Genomic DNA, 24,359 nt, shown 5'->3' on the forward strand with positions numbered 1-24,359 from the left:
TTTGATCATTACCAGTAAAGACTAACTACTGTATATGGGTGACGGGATGTTTTTTTTTGCAGATAATTAATGAAAATTGCTGCCAAATACAAGTCATGTTAGTTAGTATGGCTCAGTGTAGTCAGACTGTTGCAGGGATTGGTGACGACAGAGTACAGCTTAACTGTCGCTTCCGTCAAAAAAACCACCAGCCTTCAAATGTGTCATTTAAAAAGAAAATGCCTCCTTCTATTTCCACCAAATTTATTTCCCTGAGAGTTCCATCTGGTTTAGATGAAGCACGTTGAGGGAGTGGTGTAATAAGCATGCTGAGACCTTAATGACAAGCCTCCTTTTTGGGTAGAAAGATCTCATGACTAAGATGTTCCACTCATCTGTCTCCTGGCTTGCACCCATCTGGGTCTCCTGCTAGTGTTTCTCATGTGTGGTAGAACCCTACAACCCTGTAGGTGTTGGTGCGTATTTCACTTGCAGGACATCACATCTCACTTTCCATCTATTCCTGCTGCATCCTTTATTTTTTCATTAAATCCTGGTCATTGCAGCTCTGTCAGTGAATTTAATAAAAATTGATATTATAAGACTGCATGGATAATAAAGTAATGATGAAATCTCTGTACTGTTGAAGATATGGTTCTACTCCTCTCTTTTAATTGCCCGGCCAAGAACCACTCCTTAATTCCTCAGCTTGCCTAGACATTGTAAGGAACTATAAAGGTGTGTCTCCAAATTTGCTAACGTGGCTCAAAACATGTCAATTCATAAACCCACGCAGATACACTAACACTGACAAATGAAGTACCTTCATGTTCATACAGGTAATCTTCAATATACAGTGTGGTGGAAGGAAAACGTTTTTCTGTGCATAAAAAAGATCCGATCATATCTGTAAATTTTCAGGGTGGGGGTAATGGGATCATCCCATCTGTCACTCAAGGAGATGAAAAACTGAATGAATGCAGAGTTTAAGCGCTTCACACACACATTTTTAAAAAAAAAAGTAGATTCAATGCACAAGCATAAAATGTGTCCCTGCTCAGTCTGTTAATCTCCCTTATTCTAACACGTGGTCGCAAAATTTCATCTGATTTTCTTTAACTTTTTTTTTTTAGATTGAATGTTTAAATCCATTTTTCTTCCACTGCTATTCATTGTAGAATTAGAGTCATCATTTGAACTTGCCAACACTGATGTCAACATCGCAAAAAAGGTGAATGGGATTGCTCTAATAGAAATGTGGCTGATGAAACTACCAAAGATTCCCATGTGTAATTTGGACTTAATGAAATGTCCATAGCTGTAAACCATGGATACACAGGGCGCGGTCATCCATCATAACTTCCTGGAATCCATAGCAGTCCTCTGTCTCATCTCTTCTGCTTTTTGAAGAGTAAATTCCAATGTGAATTTTCAGAGAAATCCTGACTCAATAATGATTAACCACAGGTGGTGTGTTTGCGTGAACCTGTACATGGGTGTGTGCTGAGACAACTGAACCTTGTTCCTTTTTTTGAAAAGGAGAAAAAAAAATCAGTGAATCTTGGTTATCATTCATCAATGTATAAAATTACATTAAACAGACTTTTAGGATCTTTGCTATGCTGATTGACAGAATTTATATATGTTTTGCCTTACATAATTTAAGCCATTAAGTGATATTGTATCGAGGTTGCCACACCCCGGACCTTAATCACGTCTGCTTCGCCTCCCTTGCCTCACTGAAATACGGCACCCTGCAAGAGGAAGGGGTGTGTTCAGAGCCCTGCCCATCATGTCCTACACACACTAGTGCCACTAAACACACACTTGTGCATCACACATAAGGACAGGCCCAGACTTTGTAGCCTACAGGCACTATTTGCTATGAAAAGAATCAAGTGAGCAGGAGAAAGAGGGTAAAGGGAGACGGAAAAAAAGAGAAGACGGGCAGAGCGGAGGGAGAGAGGAGATTTAGAGTTGAGTGTTAGATGAGGGAGAGAAGTTGTATAGGGTTCTGAGGCGCTAAGTGGATTATCTACAGGGGACTGTAATCTGGAGGGACAGATAGAATCAAGAGAAGCAGAAGGTGGAACCCGCCAAGGATATTTCATCATTAGGATTATTATTCTGTTCAGTTACAAAAGGTTACCATGACTTCTCAACCGCAGAGGTACAGGAATTTCTCCTCTGACAGCATGGGCAGAGAGAGGATGTCCTCAGATGAAGGTTATTACCAAGGGAGGCTGAAGGCCACGGATGGCAGGAAAGGTACTTGTATTACAGAATACCATGAAAAATACCCAAATTACAATCTGAATTATTTAACTACTCACTGGCTTTTCTGTCTATCTAGAAGAGTTTCATGTTAGCGTGTTATATAATGCATGAGTCTACACCACTAAGCTCCTGTGTCATATTCCAAAATAAGACGGCGTCATCTTCAGTATTTTCATGATTACATTTAAATTTACCGACGTGTATGTTTCTCTACCTGTGACTGAAGGGTGAATATGCCCTTCTCTTAATTCATCAGCTGGTTCTTCAACTAATATTGATCATAAAGCTCATTCACGAGTTTTGTTGTGCAACATGCATTCCTTTTTGTTCCCCTCTTCGTACTCAAGCATGTGGGTTCTACAAATCTGTAAATGAAATCTTTAAAACTAACCACAGTAACTATTGCTGTTGCTTAAAGTTATCGCAGTGAAGATGATAACATAATTAAAATGATATAAAATAAACTGCTTAAGTCTATACTTATGATGATAAGTCGTAATGTAGTTATAACACTTTAAATATTGACATTTTATTATTGTTTTGATCCACAAACTTTTTGCTGAAACCTGTTTTGTCTGTTGACATTTGATACATGATGTTCACTCAGCCCTTTTACTCTTACTGAAACCTTTGCTTATGAACAATGAGGCAGTCAAACCTGATGAAACAGATTGCACTGCAGAATGCACTAACAAAGTAAAAGAGAATGCTGAGACCCAACATTCAGTCTCCTGCAGCCTCAGTTTGTGTGTCTTCAATCACACCACCACTTTGAGTAGAGACATTTTGCACACTGAGTCCATTGGTTCAAGTGATAAATAAGCAGCTTAAAGGCTTCTGAATTTGGTTTTCATGGAACTTCAGCTCCAAAACATTTTTTTAACATGCACTTGACTCCCTTCTAAGAAGTCAAATATATCCTCTGGGCAAATATTTCATTTGACACTAAATCTTAAGCCTCTGCTTTCGTTGCTGGGTGTGTTGCTACACATTAGAAAGATAGATGACTCACCCCCTTAGAGCTGATAACACAGACAACTCTATGATGTTGTCTGAAGTTCATTCTGGTCTAGTGTGAATGGAAATAATTGACGTGGCAGTAACCAAAGGTGGGATCTTCATTTAAAACAGAGTAAAAAAGAAAATATTTCTGCTGGCTGACTCGAGTTATCAAATTGCAGACTGACATTCTGTCATATTTAAACCAGTCAATGAATGACAAGCTTTGATCAAATGGTCTTACATCAGAACTGGAGGCAGACTGATTTGTCATTTGTGTCCATAATAAATACTGCGGTGACACACCTTGTGCTTTTTTGTCTGAACTTCAATGGATGCATATCACTGTGTAGATGTGTGAGAGTTTGTTGGTTTAAAGGGTGTGTTCCTAGCCTAGATCTTGTTCTTTCTTGTTGGAAGATTGCAATCCCTGGTAGTTTTGTCATGTCTTGCATTAACCATGAGTATATTCATACTGCAAGAAGAAAACAATCCCTTTTACGAGCACAGCTGGCAGTGGTGTCATAGAGTCGGATATAACCTTGAAATAACAAGGCTTCTCAGACGGTAGTGGTGCATCTGGTGACAATGACTAATATGTCGCTGTCTGATTCAGATGCAGATATTTGTCCACCCATCAGTAAATCACTTGGTCTTATGAATTAAAAAGCCTTATCAGGGATTTCCTCTAATTTTTCCTGTAATGTACAGAAAGCTATTCAATGCTATATGTACACAAGTTTGCTGCTGGTTGAGCATGCCTTTACTATTTTGTATTAATAACATCTCATTTTTTCTTTTTACATTTGTGATGCACATTACATTTAACTGTCATTGCTTTTTTTTTTTTTGCAGATGAACGAGATCGAGTACAGAAAAAGACCTTCACAAAATGGGTGAACAAGCACTTGATAAAGGTAAGGAGGTGTCCTTCATTTGCACTCTCTCTGTAGTGCTCTAAAGGCCCACAGCCCAGCTCATTCATGCATGCACACGTCATTTTCAAACAGATGGTGAATGCATTCATTAACAAATGTCTCCAAGCTTCATTTCCCTTCACAATCTTGAAGTTGTTATTAGCTGATTTGTTATGTAACGACATTGTCTGGATTTCAGAGGATAAAATCCCCTGTTTTTGGTCCAGACATCAAAACTCTAGGAGACTTACTCTCAGTCAGTAATCATACATTTTGGCCACAGGAAGTTTTTAAAAGTGTTTAACAGATGCTGAATAACCAGAAATTGAAATGTTATTGATCTCAACCATATTATACCTGCAGATTCTAACAGTTTGTCTGTCATGAGTTTAAATGACAGATTAGCACTCTCCATGATGACAGATTACTTAAGCAAAATTTGTGGTTTTAATGTCTATGCAATGACAAAATGTCAGTTTTAAACATAGGTCTTCAGTCATCTTATCGATTCTATTGGGGTAGGAATCAAGTATCTCATCACTGGCTCATTTTGAGTGGAAGGTTATCATTGTGTGAAATGTGATCCCACCCTTTTTTTTTTAAAAGAAAAGCATCGATGACATCCAACCCCCTCTTCAGGTAAATACACATTAACTGCTCAATATTGTCTCACATCCGGTCTCTGACAGAGATGTGAAGGCTTACCAGAGGTCCATCCTGTCATCAGCTGAAAGCCTGTGTACTCCATCTTTCAGCATTCATCCGTTCACGGCTACCTCACTCTCTGTTTTCAAAGTACAGCGTGAAAAACCTTCAATGCATCAGACGTTTAGGGAGATAAACAATTCAGAGTTGAGTTAGTAAAAGAAGCCATACTCCTCACTCTGGAAGTGTCCATTAGGCGTGAAAAATTACCCCCCGTAACACAATACTCCTCCTAAAGAGCAGTAAAAATATTTCTGCCTGTGCCACTTTTTCCAGAACACTCCCCTCGGTAGCACTACATTTACGACTTTACAACATTAAGTGCTTCCACATTATTCACTCCACACAGGGCCATTCAACTTTTTTTTTTTAACTGGTGGAACAAGAAGGGAAAAAAATACATACACAGAGTGTTTTCCTTTCCATAAATACGCAATGCCAGTGTATTCTATGGCATGGCTCAGTCACTCCCTCTTGTTTCGCTTAAATGCACCCTGTGAATGTTGGAAGGTGAGTCACAGACATCTGGACTCACTTAACTCTTTCTGAAAAGGCAAGTTCTAATCTTGGCATGGAGCCATGGTGGTTCAAGCCTTATGGGAACATGTGTCGCACAGACTCCTGGTTGCTGGGCGATTAACTATCTTCATGCCAAGCAAACGCTGAAAGACTTTCATTGATTCATACAAAGTTACAGAAGTTCATTCACCTTAATGTTGTTGCAATTGTATTGCATACGAATACCCCTGTTGGAAAATATTGTTTATTACCCCAAAATACAGAATGTAGAAGTGTTTCCCTCCAAGATTTTCTCTGTCCAACCCTTAGATTGTTCTACCAGTGACCATACATAGACTGAAAACCAGTTTGGTTAAAGATGACTACTCCTATCGATTACAATTAATATGTAACCAGATGTCCTCACAAAAAAAAAAAAAAAAAAATTACACTATTTTCTGAGTGATGGCATCTGCTGCTCTTGGTGGTTTGAAATCCCACTGATGAATAATACTGAAATTTGGAAGGAACGTGTTACCTCTGCTTCACTAATGTGAAATTGATTTAATGACTAAATGGTTCACTTGACAAGGGCAGACTATGCGTTGGGTGCAACCCTTAAAAGCTCTGAAGGACCAGAAAGTGAGTTCCTGTCCTCACTAAATCTTTTTATATTGTGTAAGTCAGTGGAATGTTGGACCAGCTGCAGGTCTAACATCGGTTTTCTAGCTAAGTTCTTCAGACTACAATCGATTTGAATTAAAAGTACAATTACTGTAGGTTGTCGTCAGATTATCAGTCTGTTAATGAAACACAGTCGCCTTAGGAGGAATGGCACAAGATGACTTGAAGAATACGTAAAACCTGAGGCACGTTAAGTGTTTGGTTTCCAGACGATGTATCGTGGTCATGACAAGGAACCATGAAGAGGCCCGGCCGTGTGTGTTAATGTTTTTCATCTTGAAAGGTTTACACAGCAATGCTGTCTGACTAGAAGAGGGAAATCCGTCATGTGACACGTATCTATCAGCATGGTTGAGAGCCTAAAAGGCCAAAGCCTTTTCAGCACAAACTGAGTGGTAGTGATAGATGTCTACTGAAATTGACTTGCAGATGACAAGGCTCATTGTTTGGACAAAGGACATGAATCCAGGAATGTAGATATTTGTACATATTCCATCATGCAAGTTTATCTCACTTGACATGCATAGACAGTAAACCCCAGCGGTTGTGGTGTTTGTTGCTTTCACAATGCTGAGATCTATACTGCCTAGTAGTCATGACCGCGCAGGCAGGGCCGTCAGCCACTGTTGTAACTTGCAAAAGAAATATTCTGTCATTCCATTTTAGGGCCGTGGCCTCTTTCACCCTGCAAACATATTATGAGAGATGCTCACATTGAATTTTGTTGTATAGCTGAATAAATTGATGGATAGTTTCTGCATCATCTTTGTTTCTCATATGGTACCATATTCATAAAAAATCCATACCGTCTCATAATTACTGTTAATTGATTTCTGATCTCATTCTTATCTCTGTTCTTTGTTTCAATTCTCTCCACATCTCCGCCGCTCCTCCATTATATTCTCTTTACTCCATCTTTCATCCATCTTCTTCCAGCATTGGAGGGAAGAGGTAGGTACGAGCATGTTGGAGCAGCATTGTCGGAAATGACTATCTACTTGGCATGGAGACTGACCCCTTCCACAATTTTCTGTTTTATTTTTTTTCACAGCTTCCCTCACTCGCTTGTCTCACTGTCATTCACATCTTGTGTATGGGCAATGAACCGAGTTTTGACTGTTGTTCAGTTTCGTGGTTCCCAACTTCTTGTTGAGGACCCTTAAACTAACAGAAATCAGTCCACACATCCTTCTTAATAAGGTTTTGTTTCCTGGCTAAAAACACATATAGAGTCATACATTCTGTCTCTGTGTTATAATGACAATAAATGATTCCCTTCAGTACCCCCGGGGGCCATAGAACAGACTTTGAAAAGTGGATTCATGCAGAAAAAGTTGTTGCCTGTTTTGTGCTTTTGTTGAACACTTATCACAAGTGCACAGTTTTTTTTTTTACTCTTCTTTAACTTATCTAATTTTATATTTAATCACATTTATCACTTGTCAAAGATAACATCGTGGATGGTATTTGGACGAGTCAGGCTGGGCTGCTCATGGCTATACATTCCTGACTTGTGTGTATTTGCACGAGTGAAGAAAATGTCCTGACAGCGCTCTAAATCTTATATAACACAGCTGGTGGATAGTTTTAAGTGTTAAAACTATCCACTATCCATTAAGTTTCCAAACAAACTACACATTTTTATATATATACTAAAATCAGTATATATATATAAATGTGTATTTTGTTTGGAAACCTCATTAAGTTTGAGGTGTGACCAGGAAGAATAAATCTACACCTTTTGTTACATTTGAATCGGAAACAGCTTTTCTTTACAGCAATAGAAACAACCCAATGATTGGAGGAGAGTTCATATTGGGTTGTGCTTCACAAGTATTAAAAAAGGATTGGTTGCTAATGTTGTGACATGTCCCTTTTGTTTTGGCAGTCACATCGTCATGTGACAGACCTGTATGAAGACCTCCGAGATGGACACAACCTGATCTCACTGTTGGAGGTCCTCTCTGGGGAATCACTGGTGAGTATGACCACAGTCTCTACTTATTTCCTTGTCTATGAACTACAAACATCAGTTGTAGTCCAGACTAAGAAGAAAGACACCACTTGTCGTAATTCAGCATCTAGTGTCATCCCTAATGCAGCAAAGTCTAACCAAACAATCAAAAACTAACTTTAAGTTGAACTCACTACAATCTAACTTTCTCATATATTGAATTTATTAGAATGGGACAACCCCTCATCCTTTCGGGATATCAGAAATTGTCAGGTTCGATATAACAGCCTCAGTCTAAAGCCAGCAGCAGTGTTGTATGTTCACACCTTGGGGGGTCCAGAGCCTTACAGAAGCTTGTCTGCTGCTGCAGTCCATCACTTCTCCACCAGCTGCAGATCTGTTCTCTTGAATGCCTCCATAGCCATGAAGCATTAACGTTGGCCTTTCTTTGTGTGCGTTGATCCTGTTTGACCTATGGTTCTTCTGCTTTTCCTGCTACTCTCTCTCCTCTTCTTCACCTCCTGCTTCCCTTCCTCTAACCTTCTTCTGTGTGTTCTGATCTTTGGCATCTGACTTTCGTCTCCTCTCTTTGCACTGCTCTTGTTGGGGCTAGCCAAGGGAGAGAGACATGGTCAGGAGCGTTCGGTTGGTGAGTGGGTTGATAACTTACCTATCTTACTTACCACACATTCCCAGTGATGTGACTGTGCATGGGGATAAACTGCTGCTGTAACTTTTATTTTTCTCTCATTGGCAGGCTTGCTTTAAATGTACAGCTGCAGGAAATAAACCAAAATATGCAGGTGTCAGTGGGTGCTGCAGGATAGCTGCAGGAAATACTTATTAGTGTGGCAGCTTTTTGCCACTTGCATTGCTTTGTTTTGCAGAGCACCACATGCTTTGGAAAAATGTTTCATCATTCATAGGTTTACATAATATTATGTACTTCTTCCTGACTGACATTATGAATTCAAAAGACAGTGTAGTAATATTGCAACACGAACTAATCTGATATGATGCAACAAAACCAAACTGCCTCACCAATAGTCTAAAGAATGGTTTATCGACAGATTATTTTTTCCTATATACAGGATAGAGATGAACCACGATATAAATAAATACTATTTAAATTTCATTCTACAAAATGTATTCAAAATACTTGTCACGAGATAATTATTTCCTAGCAAAATGTGCATTTTTTAAATAACATTAAATGTCTTACTGTCCCGTGGCATTGATTTCTTCAACTGAATCCTTTATTATGTGTATGAATATAATCTCTGATTGCTTGGTCATTACATAACAGCAATTATTTTCTCCCCTCTTCAGCCCAGAGAGAAAGGCCGCATGCGATTCCATAAACTGCAAAATGTACAAATTGCACTGGACTTCCTCAGACACCGACAGGTATGACATAACATTTTACTTTGGAAGTTTAAATCCTGAAAAGGTTGAACAAACTATGTCTCAAGATAACCTTGGTGTGGCTGTGTTTTCACTTGTTAAAATTAATGCTGTTTTGTTGTCCCAGGTCAAGCTGGTGAACATCAGAAATGATGACATAGCAGATGGGAACCCAAAACTGACCCTGGGGTTAATATGGACCATTATCCTCCACTTCCAGGTCTCCTCTTCAGTCAGTGTCGTATTTTATTATATTATCGCTCCATAGTCTATCTCTGGGATCTGTTGGATGGTGTCTCCCATCTCCCTGGAATCAATCACTGTGGATTCAGCTCTCTCAATTACAGCTTACTACCTAATCAAAATAATTTTAATGATTTTAACATAATCAACATAATTAAACTCTGAACGTCATATAAAATAGTGCATCCTAGATCTGGAGCTACACTACCTCTTTCATAATAACATGTTCCATAATTTAAAGAAGCTGCATGATTTTGTTGAAGCTGATTAAAGACAAGTGGTTAAAAAATGCATTTGCTTTGTAGGATAGGACAGAAAGAGAAGATTTACAGCATATGACACACACACACACACACACACACACACACACACACACACACACCTACACAGAGGAGTTCGCGCACAGACACGCGCACATGCAGACACACACACACATGCATGTATAAACAAAATGGAAAAACAAAGTGCCTGTGATTCATCTTTCCCATCCTGAAAGTCCCCAAATGAAACATTATCTGGATGCCGTGGCATCATTTCCCAGACTACACCAGGCAGAAATCCTGCTGCTTCCTGTCAGCAAAGTCAGAAAAATGCGGCTTCACACGAAGGATAGAAGCAACTCAGATGATACATATTAATATGACATGCTATCAGATCATGGATACAATGATATTAACATCTCCTTAAAATTGGTGTTTAGTGTTTCTTTTCAAATGGGATTCTTTGGTTTCCATAACCTCCTCCTCATGTCGTCATTGGATTATTAATATATTCTACACAGAACATCTTTCCTAATATTTCATTTTTATGTATTGCGTCAGATCTCAGATATTCAGGTTAACGGCCAGTCAGAAGACATGACAGCCAAGGAGAAGCTGCTTCTCTGGTCGCAGAGGATGACAGATGGCTACCAGAACCTCCGCTGCGACAACTTCTCCACTAGCTGGAGAGACGGCAAGCTCTTCAATGCTGTCATACACAAGCACTAGTGAGTAGAGGATTTATTATTGATTTGGTGTTATGATTGTAGACTACAGATAATTACTGAAAGGGTGCTCTGCAATGTCATATCTGCACTGAGGCAATAATCCTGCACATAGTTTTCTAGACCCATGCTCATTCCACGGCGCGGCTTTTTACCTTAGTCTGCTGACAAACCAACCGACCCACCTACCTTTCTTAGTCCACAATTTCATGTTGGAAAGGATACTGTATTATACGTACATGCTCTCAAACAGTAATATATAGGTATACACTGCACTAAAACATCTTCTTAAGCCCCAGTTTGTAGTCACCAAACCTGACAGTGCTGCTCATGCTGCTTTAATGAAATCTGTATTAATGCCACTCCAGGAGCCTTTCAGGCCTTTAGGCATCTGCCTGCTTAAGATGATAATTCCTCTGTTGAATGCAGTTTAATTGTTGGGAACCTAGCCTTCCAACAAAGTAAGTGTTGGTGTTGTCTGCCTTCTATCTACAATTAGTGGATAAGGATAGCATTGTATTATCACATCCTGGGATTTGGATGTGCATTTATTTTTCAGGAAGATCTATCAATAGTTTATTATTGGTTGGTTTCCTCTTAGATGCATTCAAATTGTATTTATACAGAGTCCAGACAGCAAACAAAAGAACAAATATTAGATGAGAGTGAATTAACAAAATGAACAAGATGTGGTTCTGCAAAGCCATCATGTATTGAAAGAAAGGGATACAGTACCTGCTCCAGCAAATTTCCTTCTACTTGAATGATTACCTGCAACTGTATTATCTCCTGTCTTTCTAGTTGGAGTCTTCTGTGACTGGATTAGTGCTGCTGTCATAAAGGACAGAAGGGTGCAGTGTGTTTGTGGATCTTTGTGGCTGCTACATTAACAGTTTGTTTTGTTGAGGCATGGACTCTTTGTACAGAGCATATATTACGTCCTGCAAAGCGGTGATGTATTGTAATTGTCAGTGTTTATGTGTTTGTCCGCCCGTCCGCCAAATATCTTCACAACTGTTGCAGATAGAAAGATGAAACAAAAAGCACACTACTCGGGCAGCAAAGGGGATGAAAATGATATGACCTTCAGAAAACTAGGTCAAGGTCAAACTTCAACATTTGTAAACTTAGGAAAGGGATAAGATAGAAAGACGAGGGATGATATTGCAGTCTCTGACTGCCTTGGTTGTAGTTTGTCCCGTAAGTGAGAAGTGCACAAGTTTTGAACGTTGAATATTCACAGCTACAGTTGAATTTAGGATTCAAGTTTGAGAATTTTTGATGAAAGAGCAGTGATTTTGTTCTACCACTTGGAGCCTGTTTCATCTCAGCAACCTTTCAGGATGATTAACCAGAATTTTACGTGACGATGGACACCTAAGGCGGTGTAAACCATGGATTGACACACTATCTTTAGATCTGTTAACACACCTTCTTCATTGCTAGAGCTTCTGGAACATTTTAAGATGCTTGTTGCAGTATATGGAAGAAGTCTATTCATAGTCTATTCAAGTCTGTTCATGGACTCAATTGTATGTGTCTAATGTGTCACCTGTGATTCTGTTAGCTGCTCTGCTGCTAAATAAAATTCCACCTGTAGATGCTCAGATGGTCAAAGAGAGCCAAACACCCACAGGATTAAAAAAAAAGAAAAATGTTGAAAATCCTTTTAGAAAGCACATCCAATATAGCTTATACACTTTGGTTCATACTACTCTCTCACTGTAACCAGACCTTGAGGTACCAACTTTCATTCTTCCATTCTTTCAAATTTCTCATGTTGTAATATTAAATGAGCTAAAACTATCTGTCATGCTTTATTGTGCTGGGTCGAGGGTGAAAACTGTATGATGGCAATTGTAATAGATATTGATTAAGCTTTGCCGATGCAATCTTTCCTAACTTAATCCACCTTTTTTGTGTCCCTCAGTCCCAGACTCATTGACATGGGCGGAGTGTACCACCAGACCAACCTGGAGAACCTGGAACAGGCCTTTGGTGTGGCAGAGAAAGACCTGGGAGTGACACGCCTACTGGACCCTGAAGGTACAACGGAACAAAATCAACTTCTTCAACTGCTTTTTTTGGTGCAATATTTCCACTAGTTATTCTTATTGAACTGGCCAATAACAATTCTTATTTTGTTTTCAGATGTTGATGTCCCACATCCTGATGAAAAGTCCATCATCACTTATGTCTCCTCTTTGTATGATGCTATGCCACGGACTGATGCACATGATGGCATGAGAGCTAATGTGAGTGTAGCTGCAGCGGGGACACACAGATGAACACTAACTTCACACAGCATAAGAAGTAGTGCCTATTCCTTTTTATGATGAGACTGTGACTTAACTCATTGGTGAATTCTACTCTGGCATCTTTCTCCAATGGATTTCCAGCCGTATAAGTATAGCTGTACCGTTCCCACCGCTGTCTTCCCTCTTCCATTACATCCTTCCACAGATTCCTCCCTACCCTTTCGCCCTGTTCTCTCACACAAGACCTGGATTGTAGAGTTAAATTGAGTTTAGCGTTTTGTGTGAGTGATCGAACGCGGCAGGGCCGAAGAAGGGCCCTCTTGTCTGTTGTTTTCAAACACACAACTCTGTTTTCTGCTGCGTTGGCTGCAGGAGCTGGAGCTGCGTTGGCAGGAATACTACGAGCTGGTGACTCTCCTGCTCCAGTGGATCCGCCACCATGTCACGATCTTTGAGGAGAAGAAGTTCCCCAACAGCTACGAGGAGGTAGAGGTGAGACGAGTTCTGATTTTATGTGTCCGTCCTAGAGACTTGTCTTTGTCATGGGTGTGATTTGCAGTGGAACAACACTGAAGCGCATAAAGAGCTATTAAAATTTCTGTCTTGGTTGTGGTTTACTATGAAAAAAAATGTCTTTGTTAGAATACAATCGATAATTACATATATTGTTTCAACATACGCATGGTGAAACTATTTTTCTCAGTGAATCATGATCGCGTCAGACGACATGTCTGCTAATGTCAAGCTACAGCAAGGCAGAGGTTGTTGTGTTGTAGGTGGGGCAGAGCCCCAAATGCAGGCAAAAGCAGAACATGCTAATGCTAGGAGAGTCAACACTGTGCCACTCCCCATCGGTCCTGCACAATAGAAGCATACCGTACTTTATTTACCCGCCGCCAAAACTGATGCTTATCTGATAAGCATCAGTTTGAAGTGTAAATTTGCAGCTCTTTGCAACAATTGACAAATGATCATACAGAAGTTACGTCCCTGCAGTTGACAGATAAATTGATTTGTAGTACAATGCGTTAACCTAATTTAGGAAATTAGGATTTCAAATTAATTTCATTGAACCGGGCGCAAAGTCACTTAAAAATTATTATATTTTACTTGCAATAGAAAATCTGATCTCTGTGGAGATTTTCAGTCATCCAGGTGAAGGCAGATCCCTGATAAATGAAGTCAGCTGCGATTGTAGTAAAAGCTTGAAGACGCTTCACCTCAGAAGCGGGAGGCGACCTTTCTCCGAACTTCCCTCCTGTTGACTTTGTTTGTGTTTTGTATATTTTGTAATGGTATATTCAAATTGGTGGATGTGTAACAACAAAATGATGTGTCTGTATTTCTTTGGTAGCTTCTTTGGCGCCAGTTCCTAAAATTCAAAGAAACAGAGCTGCCAGTGAAAGAGTCTGAGAAGAACCGGTCCAAGCTCATCTACCAATCATTTGAGGCAAGCCAACCCCAGTCTTTCACTCTTTTGTTTTAATGGTATTCTGTTTTACTGACTGATATACACTTGACTCCTACCTGTTCACAGAGCGCTGTACATGCTGGACAGGTGAAGGTCCCTCCAGGCTACCATCCCATTGATGTGGAGAAAGAATGGGGTCGACTTCATGTGGCCATCCTGGAAAGAGAACGACTCAGGATAGAGTTTGAGAGGTAAGGAATATTGATGATGCCGATTATGCCGCAATAATTTTAATTTTCTATTCCTCATGACATCACAACATGCATTCAAATTACCTATACACTGTACATTTGAGTAATCACATCCTGTTTCTCATAATTTTTGCTAACAATACAGACCAAGTTGGTTCCAACAAGACATAATGGGAGACTGTCCTAAATGTTCACAGCTTTATCACATTATATTGATAATTAAGTTATTTTCTTCTCCTCAAATGAACAAAGAAAGGACATCAAATATTAAATCTGACAAATGAAAGATGCCAGTTAGCCAGTAACCTAGTTTTAGCCTTACATTTATTGCTTTAACTTGCAAACCCTTCAGTGTCACCAAAAATTTGTTAATGAAGGCAAAATAAATTGTAAAGAAGCATCCAACTTCATTTATTGATATTTGATAGCACAATGTGCTTGTTACTTGATGTCATAGATTAAATTGCAGACTTAATGCATATTTTTTAAGGTTCTATACAAGCTAGTCATTTACCACATTTTGGACTATTGTCCCTGATGTTTTTAAATTTTATTTGCTTTCATTACAATGAAAAACATATGACACACAAAAGATGGAATCGTGCAACAGCATGCTATGTAAATGCACCGTGTATTTAGAGGAGTGTTACATCATTTCTGAAAAACAGATGGTTTTATGTCACAAGATGGTCCAGCTATGTTGGCATGCTGATGGACTTGTTTATAGTTCTGAGATGTGGAATGACTGAATGAGCAGACAGGATGCCTTTGTCAGAAAACATTTGCGATTTATGTGTCATTGTATGCGGCAGTTTTTTCCTAGGACACATCGTGAGAGTGAGAAAGACAGACTTTCTCATAGCTGTAACTGTAATCTTTATGCGAGAGTTTAGGAATGGCATTTGTGAGTGACCCTTATAAATTGGAGTATTTGCTGAGGTGCAGGTGGCCGTAAGTTATGATCTTTGTTGTTCCAGATTAAATGTGGCTGTGTAACCCAGTTGTCCAAAATGTCAGACAGGGAGTGTATGCCTTGGAAAATGTGGTAACGAGTACCACAGAGATTATTTCTGTATTTTTGCTATTAATTGTCCTTTTAATTTTTTGTCTTATTTAGACTTGAGAGGCTCCAGAGGATTTTCAATAAAGTTCAGATGGAGTCTGGGACATGTGATGACCACCTGGGTCACCTGGAGACCTTGCTTCAAACAGTGAGTCCCGTTCAGAGCTCCGTTAGAAACACTGTACAGTAACTTGATTTGTGCAGATAAAGACAGAACAATGGAAATAATGCAGGAAATGTTTGTAAATCCTTTGTCTGGCATTTCTTTTATTGTGAACGATCATTTGATTTTTGTAAAACAAATATTTGAAAAGTTTTGTTAATCTACTTTTATAACATCCATTATAGTCATGTGGTCTTATTCATTCAAATGTATAAACCTTTGTTATTTCGTAAATAACTCATTACAACCAGTCTCCAAATTCTGAATTAATAATCATTAATTAAATTAAAAAAAACTTATTCTAAAATATTAGTGTTATCTTCCAGATATGTAGATCCTATTTTACTGTATTTAGGGACAAGATGATTCATATTTTTGTCAGAAATCTTCTGTTTTCCCATTCAAGATTGAAAACTGTTCATTTTCTTGGCTTCCATCCCTTCAGGACATCCGTCTGCTGAATGCAGGGAAACCAGCTCAGCACACAGCAGAGGTGGAAAGAGAGCTGGATAAAGCTGACAACACGATGCGCCTGCTCTTCAATGATGTGCAGATACTAAAGGATGGGCGCCACCCTCAGGCTGACCAGATGTACCGCAGGTGGGTGCCTGTTCAACACAGTATAAAGCATACCAGAGTTACAAAGATCTTTAAAGTAATGGGCCTCAAAAGAGATTCATTAAAGCGTAAAGGAGACTAAATGCCGGCTGCCTCTTTCTTCTCTTCAGGGTTTACCGTCTCCATGAGCGTTTGGTGAACTTGCGCAGCGATTACAACCTTCGTTTGAAGTCTGCTGCGACCAGTGCCCAGGCCCCCCTTACACAGACCTCCCAGCAGACCACCATGAAAGTGCGACCCGAGTTAGATGATGTGACTCTACGCTATGTCCAAGACCTTTTGGCCTGGGTGGAGGAGAACCAGATTCGCATTGATGAAGGCCAGTGGGGCTCTGATCTTCCCTCTGTGGAGTCCCAGCTGGGCAGCCACAGAGGCCTTCACCAGACTGTGGAGGACTTCCGAGCCAAGATTGAACGAGCCAGGGCTGATGAGGTAGTTAATCCCTGGAAAAGATTGCACATGCTCTGCTGTTGTGATGTTGTTTTTGAAAGCACTGTAACTATCATCACTTTTTGTCTAATTGTTTAGTCTCAGCTATCTCCTGTGGGCAAGGGTTCCTATCGAGAATACCTGGGTAAACTGGACCTCCAATATGGCAAACTACTGGTAAATATTTCCATTTTTCAAACAGTTTTCTACGATAATAATTTTTAACATTCATAACATTTTTATGTGTAATTATTGGTATTTTAATGCTGTTTTTTAACCATTGCTATATGTTTTCTTTTTAGAACTCTTCCAAGTCCCGCCTGAGGAACTTGGAATCACTCCACGCCTTTGTCAGTGCTGCCACTAAGGAACTTATGTGGTTGAATGACAAAGAGGAGGAGGAGGTCAACTTTGACTGGAGTGACAGAAACACCAACATGGCAGCTAAGAAAGACAACTACTCGGTGAGTCTTAGAAGTGACTCAAGACCTCATATTTGTCAAGTCCTTCTAGGTACGGTGAAACATGTTTGAATAAATGTGTTTTTCCTCACACTCACTGTTTGTATATGTTCAGGGTCTCATGCGAGAGCTGGAGATGAGAGAGAAGAAGGTCAATGATATCCAGGCAATGGGAGACAAATTTGTCAAAGATGGACATCCTGGAAAGAAGACAGCTGAGGTAATGACTGCAATAAACAGCAAGGGCTCCATACAGATAGAAGCTGGAGAGTAAGGCAACAACTAATCCTCTGCTATCGTGTCTTCTTTACTTCTTGCAGGCTTTCACAGCTGCTCTGCAGACTCAGTGGAGCTGGATCCTCCAGCTCTGCTGCTGTATTGAGGCTCATCTCAAAGAAAACACAGCCTACTACCAGGTATGGACTGGTGATATATTGAAAATCAATCTCTTGACTATTGCAGTCATCTATTAAACATGGGGCAATAAAGAAAACTTTCACTCATTTTCTTGCAGTTCTTTTCTGATGTGAAAGAGGCTCAGGACAAGATGAAGAAAATGCAAGAGAACATGAAAAAGAAATACAGCTGTGATCACTCCACTACAGCCACACGGCTGGAGGATCTGCTGCAGGATGCTGTGGTGAGCGAGTCCTTTGAGATCCTCAGTCATCCTGATCATTTTACATTTCTGTGTTGAAAAAAGTCAGCTCGGCTTGTAGGAAAAGATTGAATGTTTCACCTGTTTCATTATTCCTCAGTTCTGTATAAAACAGTTAATTGTATGATAATTTAGAATCAAAAGCAAAGTTCTCCCCACATCTTACTTTTTTTTCTGCATGTATTCTCATAGTTTAGCACCACAAAAGGAGGTCAACTTTTTATGAGATCGATGCTCGTTATAGTCTTGCAGCAAAATCTTTTTTATTTAAATATTTTAAATATTTTATCTCCCTTATTTATTTATTTTTATCTCCCCACATCGTACTTCTAATGTTTGCAGTTAATTGGGATGATCACCCCGTATTTATATGTATTAATCACCAGGAGGAGAGAGAGCAGCTGAATGAATTCAAGACTGTTGTGACCGGCCTGAACAAGAGAGCCAAGTCCATCATCCAGCTGAAACCACGTAACCCAACAACCCCCCTAAAAGGAAAACTTCCAATTCAGGCTGTCTGTGATTTCAAGCAGCAGGAGGTTAGATTTACCTGCTTTCCAGTCTATGCTGAGGTGACATAATTCAGCAGGTAGCACTTTAAGCATTTATCAATCGTGATTGATGATTTCAGATCACAGTCCATAAAGGAGATGAATGTGCACTCCTCAACAACTCTCAGCCGTTCAAGTGGAAGGTCCTGGACCACTCTGGACATGAGGCAATGGTGCCCTCTGTCTGCTTCATGATACCTCCGGTCAACAAGGAGGCTGTGGACAGTGTGTCCAGGTGAGAACAAATGAATCAAATTAAACTGACTGAGTCACTTTTGTGATAACCGTGTCTATGAAATGTAGCCTATCAATAGTAATGTAACTATGCAGCCTCCCTCTGGCCTAAATGCTGATCCTAGCATTTCTAAATAAACGACAGTAACTTAGCAACCCAATAGTAAACCATTATGATCTGGGGTTTAATGGGTTTAATTTTCTGTGAATTCTAATCCATGAGGTGCGGTCTGTTTCATAATGTTCTGTCCTACTTCAGTCTGGACGCAGGTCATCAACAGATGGTGTCGATGTGGCAGAGGCTCCATATAGACATGAAGAGCTTGTTGTCATGGCAGTACCTGATGAAAGACCTGACACAGATACGCACTTGGAACATCACCATGGTGAGTATTTCCACTTTCAGGAAACAAGCATTCAGGCCATCTTTTTTAGGGATTTTTGTAAATAAAATCAAAATCTTAAAGAATCAAACGATGTTAAAAAATTGACTTCACCCCATGGCCCGTTGCACCTCTGTAAAGAAACTGTTTTTGACATTTTTGGTTTTGACGGCCAGCAGAATTGCCCAAAATCTAAGCAAATTTTGATGAAACTCTTTTCAGTTGTGGGTCTTTGGCCAAGTAAGAGTTGGCCAAACACCCACAAAAATTATGTATTTTTGATGAATACATAATAAGATACACTGAGAACAAATTGTAACTGCATTTGTGTTGGTCTTCGAAAGTTACTGATTTAGACCATGATAAAACCAACATTAATTTATTGTTATTTAATGAATAACAATCTAATAATGAAACCAATGTGATTTAAATTACATTTGAGGAGGGTCAAATTATCATGTGATTAATGCATTTAGATCCTTTCCTGAAGACCTTTAATGTTGAGAATTTAATTCGGGTACTGTTAAAGCTGAACAATACTTAATTAGCTTTGATGAAGTAAACACAGACATGTCTGATGATTCATTTTATTTATTTGAGGGGGGTCCAAAATTAAACCTGAAATATATCACAATATCAAAATTGTGATATATTATATCAGTCACTTTTAAATAAAAAAGTGGAATTCCACTATAGTCCTGGCCCTAATCCGTTCCCCATTCTCTCCATCCGATGCAGTTGAAGACCATGAAACCAGAGGAGTATAGACTGATGATGAGGAATCTGGAGCTTCACTATCACGACTACATGCGGGACAGCCAGGACTCGCAGCTCTTTGACCCTGATGACCGTTTGCAGGTTGAGGACGAGTACAAAAAGGCAACACAGCATTTTGACACACTGCTTCGCTCAATGGAGAAAGGTATTTTCTTATTTTTTTAAAAGACAACTTCTGTTTAGATTATTCATGGATGTTCAAAGGATTTATACATGACATTTAAAGCTACATTACAGTGTATAAATGTCATTCAACTTTCAGGACTAAGGGTTGTTCAGCTCAAAGGTGAGTCATGTGAAGAAAGTCAAAGTTATAGCTCGCCAATAATGTGTGAGTAGGGTTCTGAATGAAAGCATGGTGTTGTGGTTCCTAAATTGTTTTCTGCAGCTCTGATTTGAATAGAATCCAAATTTTATAGGTCAAACAGCTTGTTGCCATTTGTCATAGAGTCATTTCACCTAATAGCTTGATTAGTACTACTAGGAAGAAACACGTGCTATTTAGTGTAGTCTGCAACTGTAGTGTATATTTTGCTATGTGTGGTTTTTGGCACAGCATAAAAAGAGCTGCACGTACAGCATAATGCGTTAGTACTCAGCAAATATTTGGGGGATTTTACAAAAGCAGTGTTCAGAAGGTATGAAAATGCTTTGTGGAAACATTGTGGTAACACATTCACAGTTCCAGACATGGAATAAACCTTCTGTATGTCTACAAGTCTGTCTGACAAAAATGATGTTTTCCTCCAAAAGGTCAGCAGGATGAGACTCTGTGTAAGAACTACATCTCTGAGCTCAAGGACCTCCGTCTGCGTATAGAGGACTGTGAAGCTGGGACCGTGGCTCGTATTCGCAAACCTGTGCAGAAGGAACCTCTGAGGGAGTGTGTTCAGAAGACAGCAGAGCAGAAGGTACTGTACTGTCATGTTGAAACAGCTCCCTTGTGAGCTCAGAATTTGTGCTATTCCTTTTGTCAGTCTATGCACAGAGAACCAATTTTCAACAATGCCTTTTTTATCATACATATCCCTTACTCTTAACAGCTGATTGGTATATGCAGATTTTTTTTGTTGTTGTTCTGTGTTAGGGCTCAGTTGACTTCTCCTTACATGTTGTTATCACTTGTCTTACCTGCTACACAGAAAGTCCAGGTGGAGCTTGAGGGTCTAAAGAAGGACCTTGATAAGGTATCAGTAAAGACACAAGAGGTCTTGGCTTCGCCTCAGCCTTCTGCCTCGGCTCCTGTCCTGCGATCAGAACTTGACCTCACTGTTCAGAAGATGGATCATACCCACATGCTTTCATCCATTTATCTTGAAAAGTGAGTCAGAACTACTTACACTTGTGATTTAACTCGGGTGTGTTCTGTTTCCTGATGCCAATATGTCAATGCTACTGTTTGATACAGGCTGAAGACTGTGGAGATGGTCATCCGTAACACACAAGGTGCTGAGGGAGTTCTCAAGCAGTACGAGGACTGCCTGCGTGAGGATTATACTGTGCCCAGTGATGTCAAGGAAGTAGAGGCTTACAGAACAAAACTTAAGGTAAACAACATGTCATTAATGCTAGTTTGACTACAGAAATACAACACATGTTGTCAATCAGTATAATTTTGGGCTTCTGTAAAAAGCTGGCATGTCAACCAGTTTTGGGTCTGTGGAAGTTTTCATCCAGTCTATAATAGTTAAACCTGGAGATCAATCGCCACTCAATAGAGCTGAGGAACATGGCCAGTTAATATTATAGGGAATAAAAATCAATTAGTCGTTCAAAAATCAGTCAAACCACTGATAGATGTAAAATGCAATCAACCCGGCTTTCCCATTTTACTAACCCACATTAGTTTTCTTTGAATATTCCATTTTATGTTGCTTCTCAGTCATCTTCAAACATAAGACTGCAAAACGTTCACTCTTATCCGCAATGTTTTGTGGTTGCCACATGAATTTTATAAAACTGCACATAGATTATAACTACACAACAAATGACATTTCAAACTGCTGTTTGAAGAACCAAATTGGTAAATCATTTCATAAATACTTTTGTGTACAATCGTAGACATTTTGAAAGGATTCCACTTTCAAAAAAAGTTACTCATGACAGGATTGCAAGCCAGTGTAGTGTGATTGTTTATTTATTTATTGTTCACACTTTGTTTCCCCGTTGCTTTTATGAACTCTGCAGAAAATGCGAGCTGAGGCTGAAGGGGAGCAGCCGGTGTTTGATTCATTGGAAGAAGAGCTGAAGAAGGCTTCTGCAGTGAGTGACAAGATGTCACGTGTGCACAGCGAGCGTGACGCGGAGCTGGACCACTACCGGCAGCTCCTGTCTAGCCTCCAGGATCGCTGGAGGGCTGTGTTCACACAGATCGACCTTCGTCTGAGGGAGTTGGAACAGCTTGGCCGTCACCAGGGCTATTATCGTGAGAGCTACGACTGGCTGATCCGCTGGATTGCTGATGCCAAGGAAAGACAGGAAAAGATCCAAGCTGCGCCCATCACTGACAGCAAAACTCTGAAAGACCAACTGGCAAAGGAAAAGGCATGTTTGTACTTCTTTATATTAACAGTGTTCTTTTAATGAAACAAGTGAGCTCATCTCATTTCCCCATTTCAAAATAGGACCTGTTGGAGGAGATTGAGAATAATAAAGACAACATCGACGAGTGCCAGAAATATGCAAAAGCATACATTGATACTATCAAGGTGAGCTTTTGAAAACACAAGTATGCAATTATGAATGTTAATATTTTTAGCATTTAGGCAAAGATTTTGTGGCATACGTAATAGATGGAGCATCCTTTATTTATTCCAATAGGACTATGAGCTTCAGCTGGTGGCCTACAGAGCTCAAGTGGAGCCTCTTGCTTCTCCCTTGAAGAAAACCAAACTTGATTCTGCTTCTGACAACATCATTCAGGAGGTGTGTTTGTTAGAATTTATATTGGGCAACGTTTACTAGTGAATATTGAATATTTGGACATCAATTTAACTTTGATAGATACTTATTGCTCACTGTTTGTTTCTCCTTATATCAGTATGTGACACTGAGGACCCGATACAGTGAGCTGATGACTCTTAATAGTCAGTACATCAAGTTCATCACTGATTCACAGCGCCGGCTGGAGGAGGAAGAGGTGCGTGACAACTGGCCGAGGATCCCAAACAAACTAAACTCTAATATTAAACTAACCAACCAAATAATCAACCAATCAGCAAACAAAATTACCCATCCATTTTTTTTTTACCATACACACATATTACAGTAATGTGCAAGTGACAAATAGTTTTTATATTGGTTACTCATAGAAACATTGCATACACTCATTCATATACTTTCATTTATAAGAATGGATAAGTAAAACAATGAACAGAGATAATCAGGGCCATGATAATAAATCAATACTTTGCATGGGTTTTGAGTGTCTTTACATTCAAGTGGATACAGATTTAAAGATTGTTTTAGCTATTCCACCTCCATTTATTGTTTGTGTCATCATGCATTGAGAGTGAGGGGTTCTTTCTATCACTGCAATTTTCTCTTCCCTTCTTATCCCGGTGGACCTTTTTCTGGGTTAAATTCATTGTTATGGTTTTCAGGTTCAGTTTCAAGTTTTACTTTATTTTCTGACCCTGATGTTTTGTATTTGCCTCTCTTAAATGCCTGCCAGTGCTTTTCCATGATGAGTGCTTAACATGTTTGAGCATTGAAGAGGTAAATTCTTTAGTGTTTCGAATAGTTGTACTGCATATGTTCCATGTCCTCTGCCATCTTAAAATCTTTCTCTCTCTCGCTTTCAAACTTGGTTTCCATGGCATATGTATTTTCTTGGCTTCTTTGATTTCTTTTTGCTTTTTATAACATTATATTGACTATCCATACAAGGTGTTACTACAAACGTTATTTTTGGGCTTACTCTGTGGTGTTTCTTAAACTTGTGGAGCCATTAACTGGTTTATTATCTTTCAGTAATATTGTTTCCTTCTTTGGAAATAGTGATTTGAAGAACCCCTGTGCATGGGATTAAATAGAACTACAGTATTTTGAGTGGTGTGGATAACATTCTAACATGAATCTTTTAGTTTTTATTACACAATTGTGAAAACAAGTGTTCTCGTGCTTTGCACACACTTGCCATTTTCTAGCAACTATTCAACAGAAACCCACCATAAGAAGTTGCTTGTTGGATACATTTTATTACACATATCAGTATTTTTAAAACTATTTAATTGTGTATCAAATATTTCTATTACATAAATGAAAATGCATGACATTTGTGTGATTAATTTTGAAATAAGATATGTAAGATATTTAGTGTGTACATTCAGAACTGAGAAACTAGGATAGTAAATGTAAGAAAATAAGCAGTGACAGCAATATTGTTTTTTTAAGTATTAAAACCAAAATTCTAAATTAGTCTTGCAGACCACATCTCCATTAAAATCACAAGTACA

The 24,359-nt window shown here is 39.3% G+C and overlaps 1 protein-coding gene across 4 annotated transcripts in view; it reads left to right on the forward strand.

The window, feature by feature from the left end:
• The window catches only part of LOC137601391 (plectin-like), a 59,417-nt gene that overhangs the window by 18,896 nt on the left and 16,162 nt on the right, over positions 1 to 24,359 (forward strand). For 2 of the 4 annotated variants that reach the window (XM_068323559.1, XM_068323562.1), the window contains exons 3-31: positions 4,111 to 4,172; positions 7,948 to 8,037; positions 9,343 to 9,420; positions 9,545 to 9,649; positions 10,482 to 10,648; positions 12,576 to 12,691; positions 12,797 to 12,900; positions 13,276 to 13,395; positions 14,258 to 14,353; positions 14,441 to 14,565; positions 15,683 to 15,776; positions 16,237 to 16,391; positions 16,520 to 16,841; positions 16,938 to 17,015; positions 17,141 to 17,302; positions 17,415 to 17,519; positions 17,620 to 17,715; positions 17,814 to 17,939; positions 18,344 to 18,496; positions 18,589 to 18,743; positions 19,002 to 19,128; positions 19,864 to 20,047; positions 20,656 to 20,813; positions 21,045 to 21,223; positions 21,311 to 21,449; positions 22,090 to 22,446; positions 22,527 to 22,610; positions 22,723 to 22,827; positions 22,943 to 23,041. In XM_068323559.1, the coding sequence (XP_068179660.1) occupies positions 4,111 to 4,172; positions 7,948 to 8,037; positions 9,343 to 9,420; positions 9,545 to 9,649; positions 10,482 to 10,648; positions 12,576 to 12,691; positions 12,797 to 12,900; positions 13,276 to 13,395; positions 14,258 to 14,353; positions 14,441 to 14,565; positions 15,683 to 15,776; positions 16,237 to 16,391; positions 16,520 to 16,841; positions 16,938 to 17,015; positions 17,141 to 17,302; positions 17,415 to 17,519; positions 17,620 to 17,715; positions 17,814 to 17,939; positions 18,344 to 18,496; positions 18,589 to 18,743; positions 19,002 to 19,128; positions 19,864 to 20,047; positions 20,656 to 20,813; positions 21,045 to 21,223; positions 21,311 to 21,449; positions 22,090 to 22,446; positions 22,527 to 22,610; positions 22,723 to 22,827; positions 22,943 to 23,041 (3,941 nt within the window). Of the gene's footprint in view, positions 1 to 4,110; positions 4,173 to 6,995; positions 7,011 to 7,947; positions 8,038 to 9,342; positions 9,421 to 9,544; positions 9,650 to 10,481; positions 10,649 to 12,575; positions 12,692 to 12,796; positions 12,901 to 13,275; positions 13,396 to 14,257; positions 14,354 to 14,440; positions 14,566 to 15,682; positions 15,777 to 16,236; positions 16,392 to 16,519; positions 16,842 to 16,937; positions 17,016 to 17,140; positions 17,303 to 17,414; positions 17,520 to 17,619; positions 17,716 to 17,813; positions 17,940 to 18,343; positions 18,497 to 18,588; positions 18,744 to 19,001; positions 19,129 to 19,863; positions 20,048 to 20,655; positions 20,814 to 21,044; positions 21,224 to 21,310; positions 21,450 to 22,089; positions 22,447 to 22,526; positions 22,611 to 22,722; positions 22,828 to 22,942; positions 23,042 to 24,359 lie in introns of all 4 variants that reach the window. The other 2 variants (XM_068323561.1, XM_068323560.1) reach the window with 2 other exon arrangements.

This window comes from Antennarius striatus, chromosome 9 (assembly GCF_040054535.1).
Source record: "Antennarius striatus isolate MH-2024 chromosome 9, ASM4005453v1, whole genome shotgun sequence".
Lineage (NCBI taxonomy): Eukaryota > Metazoa > Chordata > Actinopteri > Lophiiformes > Antennariidae > Antennarius > Antennarius striatus.